We start from the raw sequence: 11,851 nt of genomic DNA, 5'->3' as shown, positions 1-11,851 counted from the left end.
TTTGTTCACTTATTTCAGCCCGTATGCGGTCCAGATTGAAATATCCAAAACATCTTATAATTCTGAAGGAAGAGAGTACTCACAAAGGCAAAATAACAGTATCATTTTTAGGTATAAATAAATTTGTTTTTACCTTTTTTAGGGACATAAATTTGTTTTTACTTGAAAAATAGAGTTTGTTCTAGGGAAGAGATTTATCTTGAGATGGAAAATGGAAATGAAACAAGTGAAACGGCCCAACCCACCACCCCCACCCCCAAGAGGCCGAGGGCCTTCCATCCTATAAAACCACCCCGTAGCCCCACCACGGCCGCGCACCCCACCACCGCTCGCCGGCCCCACCATCCAGAACCCACCCCACCCCACCCCCACCCCCCAAATCCAATGATGTCCACCGCACCCTCGGAACTCGTCCTCTACAACCTCGTCCCCGCCCAAACCCTAAACCCCAGCCCCTCCCCCGCCGCCGCCGCCGGCGGCCTCCCCTCCCCCCTCGCCGCCGATGGCTCCTCCGCCTCGGCCGCCGCGCGCCGGGCGCGCCCGCGCCGTTCATCGGACCGCCACGCCAAGGTCGCCGGCCGCGGCCGCCGGGTCCGCATCCCGGCCATGGTCGCCGCCCGCGTCTTCCAGCTCACCCGCGAGCTCGGCCACCGCACCGACGGCGAGACCATCGAGTGGCTGCTCCGCCAGGCCGAGCCTTCCATCATCGCCGCCACCGGCACCGGCGTCACCCCGCAGGAGGCGCCCCCCGCCGCCGTCCCCGTCGCCCCGTTCGTGCAGGTGCCCTACTACACCGCGCTCCTCATGCAGCCGCCCAGCGCCGACGAGCCGCCCCTCGCGTCCGCGCCGCCCGCCGGCGAGGAGAACAAGTAATTGGCACAGGGGAGGCTAGGGTTAGGGGCTTGTTAGTCTTAGAGTGTTGAGGGGCCTATTGGGCTCTGTAGTATCAGTCTCCCCCTCCGGAATAATTGAATCTTATTGCCACGGCACGGGTTAGGCCTTTATATGATTGGTGATTCGAGTGATCAGGGGAGGGGGATTCAGATCGTAGAATTATTATTAGTGGCTTTAAAAAAGACAGATTTCTGTCTGTGTCTGTTGAGCGAGTGCTCTTGATGTTGGAAACAATGTCCAAGTTCTTGTGAATGGTTTGGTGCTCATTTTAATTTAAATGGTGCTTAGCCTTTTATGGCAATGTCCTGTTTTCTGCATGTTTTTGGCGGTAGTTGGCCTTCTGATGAATACCTGATCTGACTGCAGCAGAAGTTTGGCATAATACTTCCTTCATGCTTATTATCAGATCAACCTGTGATAGTTGAAATTGGAGATCAACCTGTGACAGACGAGATTGCTGTTGGTTGGATTGATCATTATAACTGTTTGCTTAATTGTGTCTGTTCCGAACTCACGCAAATAGCGAAGGAATGCGTTTTTCTTCACACGAATCTGCATGTCGGTTTGTAGTCAGGTCATATGTTCAATGTGGTTGTGTACCGTTGCATTTGGAAGGCCAGGACAGTGTTGAATATACCATGCATGCTTTGCCTATTTTTGGTAGCACGGAAGTCAGGTAAGACATTTTTTTTTTTTTCCGGTAGTTAACAAACTTTTTGTAATCCACTTTATGGTTAGCTCAAGGATCAGGTTTCTTTAGATACTTTAGAATTTAGAATACTACCACCATGAGTTTTGTCTTTCATTTGCTGATGTTTAAGCTTATTTTCTGTTTTAAGTTTTGCCATGATGAGAACTCAAAATGATGGTCATATCTGACCAACAGCAATGTAGGATTGCACTCAATGTGCCCCTGAAGCCCAGTCAGTTTTGTGACCCAAATGCTTGGAAAAGATCATGCACTTCTACTAACTAATATGGCTGCGAATCCAGGTATGAATGTACTGCTATTTTACTTTTTTGGAAGTGCTTTTTGGCACGATGTTTTATGCTATATTATCATGCTGCAGACCGCGTGTAGTATGCTGTACTCCCTCTGTTCCAAAATATAAGCAAGGTCTATTATTTTTTTCAGAATCTGTTCTAAAATTGAAGTGTATTAATTTTTTTACTATAAACTTGGTCCAACATAGAAAAGGTTGACTTCTGAAATAATTAATATGCCTTGTATTTTGGAACAGAGGGGAGTATTGTTATAATTTTACCCAGAAGTTATCAGTTTACCCACAAGTTAAAATCATTGATAACAGAAACATATACATATCCATATTTGTACTGAATGACAAGTCATGGAATTGCATGTATCTGATATGAACAGAGTTGAAACTGAAAATCTCACATATTATAGCAAGGACCTATTTAGAGCTGATACTATTTTTAGCCATGGCTGTAGTTGATATGGTCCCTTAGATCGTAACAGGGGGATCATAACAGTGTACATACTGCCCAGAGGACAGCTTTATCAAACTAGCTTCTTTAGGGGAGGGGAGACTAAACTACCAAAGTTGAGACAGAATATACAGGACTCAATCTCCATAGATTAATTTTTTCTCGAAATACACCAGAATGCGTAATCCTTTTCTTGTTTTTTTTCATCGTTTTCTTCGTAGTTGTAGTCCCTTGATGTAAAGCGTGTATAAAAAAAACTAGCAAACTTTTTCTGAAATTCGAGTTGTTAATTGAATATTGTTTGTCACTGCTCCAAGATATTGCATACGATTGTTTTCTGTCAGGAATGTTTCCATAACTAGCAATGACCATATATAACCTAGCAAACTACAGAAAACATCTTGTGAAATTCGATTGGTTTGCCAATGCTCCATTTTGTAATGTTGCTTAAGAGGACATTTTGTGTTATTTTGGAGAACACTTGAGCTGTTTTAAGCTCAAGTAATTGGCACAGGGGAAGCTAGGGTTAGGGGCTTGTTAGTCATAGAGTGTTGAGGGGCCTATTGGGCTCTGTAGTATCAGTCTTCCCCTCCGGAATAATTGAATCTTATTGCCACGGCATGGGTTAGGGCCTTTAGATGATGGGCGATTCGAGTGATCAGGGGAGGGGGATTGGGATCGTAGAATTATTAGTGGCTTAAAAGGGCAGATTTCTGTCAGTGTTGGTTGAGCGAGTGCTATTGATGTTGGAAACAATGTCCAAGTTCCTGTGGATGGTTTGGTGCTCATTTTAATTTAAATGGTGCTTAGCCTTTATGGCAATGTTCTATTTTCTGCATTATTTTTGTTGGCATTTGGTTTTGGTTCTGCAGCTGAAGTTTGGCATAATACTTCTTTGTGATATCAGAGAAACCAGTGATAGTCGAAGTTGGAAATCAAATGGCTTGTTTGCTGTTAGTGTGATTGGTGGTTGTAACTGTTGGCTTAATTGTGTCTTTCGTACCCCAAATGCAAATAGTAAAGGAAATGTTTTTTCATGGCGCAAATGTGCATGGCTGTTAGCAGTCAGGTCATATATTCCACGTGGTTGCATATTGTTCCATTTGGAAGGCGATGACAGTATATGCATGCTTGCCTATTTTTGGCAGCATGGAAGTCAGACAAGATATTTCTGTTTTTCCATTAGTTAACAAACTTTTCCTAAGATACTTTATGGTCAGCTCAAGGATCAGGTTTCTGTAGGTACTTCGAAATATATCTATGTCCATGAATTTTGTCTTTCATTTTGCTGATGTTTAAGTTATATTTTCTGTTGAACTTTTTACAAGAGAACTCCAAAAGATGGTCATATTTATTTCTGTCTGAACACATTTCAGATCAACAGCATTGTAGGATTGCACTCAGTGTGCCCCTGAAGCCCAGTCAGTTCTGTGACCCAAATGCTTGGACGAGATCATGCACTTTTCGCTAACTAATATGGCTGTATGAGTTCAGGTATGGACGTACTGCTATTTTACTTTTTTGGAAGTACTTCCTTGGTGCGATGTGGTATGTTGCATTATCATGCTGCAGACCAAGTGCAGTATGAAGTACTCCTTACGTTCCATATGTGGTGTTTTATTTTTTTCATATAAACTTAGTCAAATATAGCAAAGTCTGACTTATGAAAATAATTAATACACCTTATATTTTGGAACAGAGGGAGTATTGTTACAGTTTTACCCAGAAGTTACAATAATTGATGACAAAAACAGATACATACCTTTATTTCTTTAGTGAATGACAATTCATGATATTACATATATCTGATATGAACAGAGGTCAAACTGAAAATCATACATAAGCAAGGACCTATTTAGAGTTTTATATTATTCTTAGTCACGTCTGTAGTACTCCCTCCGTTCCTAAATATTTGTCTTTCTAGAGATTTCAAATGGTCACCACATACGGATGTATATAGACATATTTTAGAGTGTAGATTCACTCATTTTGTTCCGTATGTAGTCACCATTTGAAACCTCTAGAAAGACAAATATTTAGGAACGGAGGGAGTACATGATTAGGAAAACTCATGTAAAGCTGACTGTTTGGTCCAGGTGGTATGGTCCTTAAATCGTAACAGGGGATCATAACAGGGTAAATACCCGGAGAATAGCTGTGTCAAAAATCTATGCATCACCGATACGGGGTTATGGATATGAGTATGGGGACACGTGATATGACATTTAAAAAAACAGTCATTTGGGGATACAGCAGGGTATATAAGTATTCAGAAAATGGATCTGAATATCTAGCGAACGTCAGATTTTTAGGCATGGCAAACGAAAGTTTTTCATGGCAAATTATGTTTGCCGAGGAAGGCAAGTTTAGTTGGTGAGCATGGCAAATCCGCCTCAGTTCATTTATTTGCTAGGAAATTACCGTGCTTGCAAACTAAATTTGCCAACCTCGCGCCAATATAAATTGCCATGTAAAATGTTTGATTTACCATGTCCAAAATTTTGATGTCAGATTTTTAGGATTTGCGTAGAAAAATAAACATCAGGTAATAAAGATTTAATGATAATTTTTAGATTTTTTTTTGAGGGACTGATAATTTTTAGATGGGAGATTTTTTAGTTAGTGTCGTGGGGAGAGCTGGGCTTGCGGGAAATGACGGTGGCGTGCCGGCGACCAGAGAAGTTCTAGGTGCTGGCGAATGGGTCTCTGGAGGCTGACTCTCGAGTCCCCACCACGTCCACAACGTATCTAAGCCGTATCCCGATTTGTTCCCCTTTTTTAAATTCAAAACACATGGAATACTGCAGGATACGTGTATTCCAACGTATCCGCACGTATCCCCGTACCCCTCCCCCCTTGGGTACTAGGACGCCAATTCGGCTAAATCTGACGTATCAGTGCTTCTTACATAAAACTAATATACTGAAGTTGACGCAGAATATATACCAATTTCCATAGTTTATTTTTTCTTAACATGCACCAAATGCGTGTCGTTTTGTATCAGAAGAATAATGCCAAAAGGCACAAAGATTTACAAGGGTGAACCTGCAAAACCAAAAAGATCCTAACAGCCTATGCTAGCCAATAACCTACTCCCTCCGTCCCATAATGTAAGATGTTTTTTTCCACTACACTAGTGGCAAAAAACGTCTTACATTATGGGATGGAGGGAGTAAAAGTTAGCCACAGCAAACTATTAAGAAGAATAAACAGCTACCGCTAAACTACTGCAGGTCAGTGGCAGGCTCCTGAGGGCTTTGTCACCTGGCCCAATGGTTTTTAATTGCTTAGTGAACATAGAGTAGTGTGCTAGCGCACTATATTGATGAGATTCCAATGCCTCGTATACAGGACCAAATCTTAATCATACCCCTAAGCGATAGAACTAATCTGTTTTTTTATATCTAGTAGATACAACAACAAAATGTGCTAAATAACTGATACGAAGGATGTCCTAGGAAGGTGTCTGCTGCTTAGGCTTCATGTCACCTCCTTAGGCTTGGTCTGTTCCCAATGGTGGCTACATTACAGCAAAAACTGTAGTTAGCAGAGATGGCTGCACAGCCTCAACATAAGGTGGTTCTGCTTTCAGTCGGCAGCTACGCATATGCTCTGGAATTCTCTTTGTACCTTGTGGTATTGTTAGGCTAATTCTGGTATCATGATCTGTCATCAATGTGAAACTTCCTTGATCATCCTCATTGTTGTACCTTGTGGTATTGTTAGGCTAATTCTGGTATCATGATCTGTCATCAATGTGGAACTTCCTTATCATCCTCACTGTTGGAGGATCTGGCGCATGCTCACCGACTCTGTTGTCAATTGAGCCCAGGCCTGGCACACTCCATTTTGAATATCAATAGAGCAGTAAAAAAATGATGGCAGATCGGCAGTTACTGGCAAACTAGTATTTTGCGTCATGGCAGTAACTTGGGAGCTGGTGAAGTAGTTTGTTTAGGGGAGTTTTTCTAAAGCTTTGTAATCCCTTCTCTAGTTATTTTTCATCACTTTCCTAGCTGTACACCCTGGATGTCTGTGGGAGCGTCTCTAAGTGACCGTGACCCTGGTGACTTCCGTTCTGTCAGTTTAAACTGGTGCCCCTGTTGTACCGTTACTTTGCTTACTTTATAAGGCAGGGCTTTAAGCTTGATAAAAAAGCCCAGCAAACATTTCCTGAAATTCAGTTGGGTTAATTGATGTTGTTTTCAACTGCTCCAAGATATTGCATATGAATGTTTTCTTCCAGGACCGGCTGCATAACAAGCAATGGCAATAAAAAAACTAGCAAACGACAGGAACACATCTCATGAAATTTGATTGGTTTGGCAATGCTCCATTTTGTAATGTTGCTCAATAGGACGTTTTGTATTTCTTTCTAATGTTGCTCTGTTTTAAACTTCCTGGTTGTTTTCCTGGTTATTTTGTAATGTTTGGTTAATTGAATGTTGTTGTGCTATTCTGGAGAACACTCTAGCTCTGTAAACTTTCTGGTCGTCGTATCTTTTTGCCAAAGGATGTTGTTAATCTCATGAGATTTATGATTATTTTGTGTAAAAAAATTCTGTATACAATGTAATTTAGGAAAAGATGTAATCAATCATTCAGAACTTCATTTCCTTCCTTTTTGTAACATAATCTTCTACTGCAGTGTTATGGAGAAACGCTTTGCTTCTCGCATTTCTGGAGCATGACAATGCTTTGCAGGTTTCATTCATGTGATAATTGGTTATTTTTAGACGAACACTAGTGTTTTACTTGCGTTTAACATATATGTAACTTCTGAAAGCTAATATTTTCTCGGTTCTACTGTTTCGCTGAGACCTTTGTTATTAAAGATTTTGTATGTAGAAATGAGATATCTAAATGTTCGTGCTAATGTGGACCCACTCTTTGGCTGATTCATGCTGTGGCAATATATTTTCAGAGAAACCCTTAAGATGCTGGTGATGACGATCCGGTTGTCGAGACGATAGTGATGATGTTCTAGTTCTGCTACTACAATAACATCGCTGCAACTCTAAGAATATTGGTTTACCAAGTCACCTGCCAAGGCAGCAGTTCGGTGATCGAAGTTTGTTTGCCTGTGAGGTCGCAAGGAGGGGAGGTGCAGGTTTGTATATAAAGCTACTTTCAATATAAGTGAATGAATGCAGTTGTGTGTTCTGGCACAGAACTGAAGTAGTTCTTGTCAACATTTAAGCCAAACATAGAGTATTATTGCTTGTTTTTCCTGCACAATGATACTCCAGAATGTAAGGGATTGAAGAAGCACCTTCATTGAACTGATTTCGTTTGATGAAATATCTAACTGAATCAAATGACACATGTCTGACTTCTGATTTCTTTTTCGTCAGTCCTTCACTTTCTTTGTAGATACTGTGCATCTTTTCATTAAGCAAGCGAATTTATGGCAGTTCTGCCACGCGGTTGCTTTTTAGATTACAAAAGATGAAGTGGGTAAGTGCCTGACCAAAAATACACCTAACGAACGCACACAAATCATGACTAGAGCAGGAGCTGATGACAATCGATGAATAATCAAGTCATAAATGTGCGGCATGGTCCATTCTCTTTTCTGCCCACATACATAACAAAAATGGATCGACTGAGCTGCCAGTCTATGAGGCTTGATGTTTTCATGGAGACAACAGAGTCATTTAGCAAGAAAGGCACACCATTGGCCGGTGTTAGGCATGCGAGGTATTTGGATAAGGAAATCCAGCTGCATATAAAGGAGCGTAGTTAGTATATGCTGTTTTTCTTCCTCGGTTGTCTCCGCTACAGCTAAGCTCCTGCCTCTTGCGCCTTCACTCTCTGCCACGGGTGTCCTAGTACCTGCATCATCCAGTCTTCGCGGGAATACGCCCTGGCCATGGAACATGACCTGGGCCCTTGATTGGGGTCGATGAACCTGGGACGGTGGCCATGGTGTCAACTCACATATTTCTGGCTACTATGAGCTTGCCTCCATTTGATAACAGTAATGACACATTTGGTTTATAATAATTTCATAGGATTGAAATCCTTCAGAAATTAAGTCTATGAATTTCTTTATGAAAATTTCCTTTCCTTCATAGTTTGGAGGATTCTAAAAATGCGCTCAGGTAAAATTGGAAACATTTTTCTGTGAGTAGATACTTATTTCAGCAGTCTTATCTTCTGATTTTGTGGACTTTTGGTTCGTTGAATCATGTCCAAACTCTGTTAATTAGTGATGTTAGGGAGATATATTTTGACTGTATATTAGATATTTTTTACAAGTCCAAGACAAACTGTGTCTATCTCTCCTACCATCTCTCTCCAATCAAGACACTATTCCCTGCAAATCTTATGTAGGGCATCAAAACCGTAACTAAAGTGCAATTTATGTTTTCCCATTTTAGTAGAATCCACAAGACATAACAATGAATTTCCATTTATTTTCTATTTCTGTGTTTGGCCAATATATTTGATCTATACATGATTAAAGATTTTGCTGAGACCTTTGTTTATTAGTGATTTTGTATTTTGAAACGAGATACCTAAATGTTCAGGCTAATGTTTACGCCATTCTTTGGCTGATACATGCTGTGGCAATATATTTTCAGAGAAACCCTTGAGATGCCGGTGAAGAAGATTCGGTTGCGGAGATGATAGTGATGATTTTCTAGTCCCGCTCCTGCAAGAAAAACGGGTGCTACTCTTAAGATTTTAGTTTTATCATGTCACCTGCCAAGCCAGCAGTTTGGTGATCAAAGCCTGTTTGCCTGTTTTGGTCGACAGGAGGGGAGCTGCAGGTTTGTATAAGGTACTTTTAGTACAACTGAATGAGTGCAGTTGTGTGTTCTGGCATTGAATTGGTAGTTCTTGTCAACTCTTGAGCAAAAATGTAGACTATTATTGCCTTTTCCCCTGCCCAATGGTACTTTTAGAAGGCAGGGGATTGAAGTGGTAGCTTGATTGAACTCATTTCATTGGTTGAAGTAACTCACTGAATCAAATGGCACATGTCTGACCTCTGATTTCTTTTCTTCAGTCTTGCGCTTCCTTTTTAGATACTCTGCGCATCTTTTCAGTCCGTGTTCTCCCACGTGGAGGTTTTTTGCATTACGAAAGATGAAGAGAGAATGAGCCCAACATCACACAAAAAACCGCGACGAGAGCAGAACTTGCATCCGAGGTGAAATAAGATGCTCATTACAGAGATGATGAAACCCTGGCCAACTTTATCAGCACACGTTTCCTTTTTTTGTGTGCAAAATTCCTATTAGTATACTTCCAATGTTTACATTTTCTAACACCTTGATCAATGGACGGCTAAGTTTATATTCTCGTCTTACTTCCTAGGAGGTCTCCTTTCTTAAAAGCCCATTTCTTCCATTTCATTTACTTTCGAACGGAGTGGTGAAGATGAAGTAGAGCAGTAGGTGAATCATTGAATAATTGTGTATAATCAAGTCAGAAATGTACAGCAGGGTTCAGTCTGTTTCTGCTCACAATACATAACAAACATTGGTGGACTGAGTAACCAGTCTATCAGGAGTGGTGTTTTTCATGGAGATGCCACAATCATTTAGCAAGAAGGCCACTCCTTTGGCTATTGTTAGGCATGTGAGGTATTTTTGGGATCTTTTCCGTAACAATGATATCCAGCTGAGTAGCTGTAGGATTAAAAAAAACACGCACACCTATAAAATGGGAAGTCAGGTAACTAGGTAGGGTTCAAAGATCACTATGATGACCTATAACACATATATCCTGTATGTAGAAAACAATACTGGTGACTGTTTCTCTTGTTTCTGTGGGTTTCTATATGTAGAAATGATGTAATTTAAAGCTGTGGGTTTCTGTGTTCTACTGTTACATTGGTGACAGTTTCTCTTGTTTTTTGTTGGCATTTACAGAAAATTTTGCCAACACGGGATGCTTAAATGTTCATGCTAATGTGGATGCCATTCAGTCTATTTTTCTTTTGACCGATTCATGCTGTGTGATATATTTTTCAGGTGAACCCTTGAGATGTTGGCAATGGAAGATCTGGTTGTCGAGGTGATGGTGATTATGTTTTAGTTCTTATCCGGCAAGAATATCATGGCAGTTCTAAGATTTTTGGTTAACCAAGTCGCCTGCCAAGCCAACAGTTTGGTGGTCGAAGTCTGTTTGCCTCTGAAGGTCGCCAGGACAGGAGCTGCAGGTTTGTATAACATAGTTTCAGTATAACTGAATGAGTGAGGTTGTGTTCTGACATCAAATTGAAAGGAGGCCTTGTCAACATGTAAGCTAAATGTAGACTATTATTGTTTTTTTCCTGCACAATTGGTACTTTAGAGGATACGGGTTTGAAGGGGCAGCTTCATTGAACTGTTCTCGTTTGATGAATTTTGAACCCAATAGCGCATGTCTGATCTCTGAATTCGGAGAAAGTGAGGAAACTTTTCATTAAGCAGGAAAGTAAGAGAACTTATGGCAGTTCCGCCACGTGGTGCCTTTTTTATTTACGAAATAGGAAAGAGAAACACTACTAGAGAAACCTTATACACAGAATCTTAGCAGCAGCATGGTTTAAAAACAAACGCTACTGCTAATTAGCAGTAGCGAGCTTCAGGAAACCGCGCTACTAATAGCCCAGTAGCAGTATATAGTAGTAGCGCCCTTCTTCTGGATGCGCTACTGCTAAAGTAGTTAGTAGCAGCGTTTTTCTTCAAAACTCGCTGCTGCTAAGTATTACCCCCTTGCAATTAATTAACTAATTAAGTTTAGTCCCATACTGCTAAGTGAACAAGGTGTTTACCATCTTAAATATGTTACTTCTCAAACTATCTCGAGCACTTGGTCTTCATTGAACTATATGTTTAGGATTTGTGCCTGCAATATGAATCCTCGCGCCTGTGCTTATACAGGTACGGTGAGGATTCATGTTGACTATTTAGATTCTACACAAAAAGATCAATGATGATCAATGTATATTTTTGATGTTTTTACATGCTTAGACTTAGCAGTAGCGTTTTTTTAGGACAAAGCGCTACTGATATTGGGCTTAGCAGTAGCGCGCTCCCTGTACCCGAGCTACTGCTAAAGCAAAACAAAACACGTGGCCCGGCCGGCCCCTCGCACGCTCATCTCTCAATCGTCCGCCTCCGCCCGATGCCGGCAGCTGCGGTTAGGGTTTCTCCTCCGCCACCGCCGCCGCAGGTAATGCTCCTCCCCCCTCTCGCCGCCCCTCCGCTGCTCCTCCACCCTCTCGCCGCCCACTTTGTCGCTGCCCGCGAGCTCTGGCCGGGCGCCTTTGGCCGACCGCCCTCGATCCCCTCGTCGGCCGCTGTCGTCGCCCCCTCTCGTAGGAAAGTCACCGGCCTTCCCCTCGTCAGCACCCCCGACCGAGGTCACCATGCCATCCCCCCTCCTTGACAGCACCCCCCGAGGGCTGCCCTACCTAGATGCAGCGAGGGCTTACGAATTTCATATGGATAACTAGATGCTTTTGTTTTTCGGTAATAAGTTATTTTTTGCAAAATGTAGGTGCCAATTT

General features: G+C 41.8%; 1 protein-coding gene and 1 long non-coding RNA gene across 2 annotated transcripts; both read left to right on the top strand.

Annotated features, from left to right (window-relative positions):
• Positions 1 to 374: 374 nt before the first annotated feature.
• Positions 375 to 1,195, top strand: LOC123051174 (transcription factor PCF1). Its single transcript, XM_044473979.1, has one exon. It carries the CDS (start codon positions 385 to 387, stop codon positions 871 to 873), a length of 489 nt encoding a protein of 162 aa, XP_044329914.1. The 5' UTR covers positions 375 to 384; the 3' UTR covers positions 874 to 1,195.
• Positions 1,196 to 1,899: 704 nt separating this feature from the next.
• Positions 1,900 to 10,619, top strand: LOC123051175 (uncharacterized). Its single transcript, XR_006423961.1, has 4 exons — positions 1,900 to 3,837; positions 7,268 to 7,453; positions 8,931 to 9,130; positions 10,329 to 10,619. It is a non-coding gene; the product is annotated as an uncharacterized lncRNA (long non-coding RNA).
• Positions 10,620 to 11,851: the final 1,232 nt, after the last annotated feature.

This window comes from Triticum aestivum, chromosome 2D (assembly GCF_018294505.1).
Source record: "Triticum aestivum cultivar Chinese Spring chromosome 2D, IWGSC CS RefSeq v2.1, whole genome shotgun sequence".
In the NCBI taxonomy this organism is placed as follows: domain Eukaryota; kingdom Viridiplantae; phylum Streptophyta; class Magnoliopsida; order Poales; family Poaceae; genus Triticum; species Triticum aestivum.
This window is presented reverse-complemented; position numbering and strand designations above follow the sequence as displayed.

Excerpts from the sequence above, each read along its gene's own strand:
- LOC123051174 (XM_044473979.1), top strand. The coding sequence starts at position 385 with ATGATGTCCACCGCACCCTCGGAACTCGTCCTCTACAACCTCGTCCCC.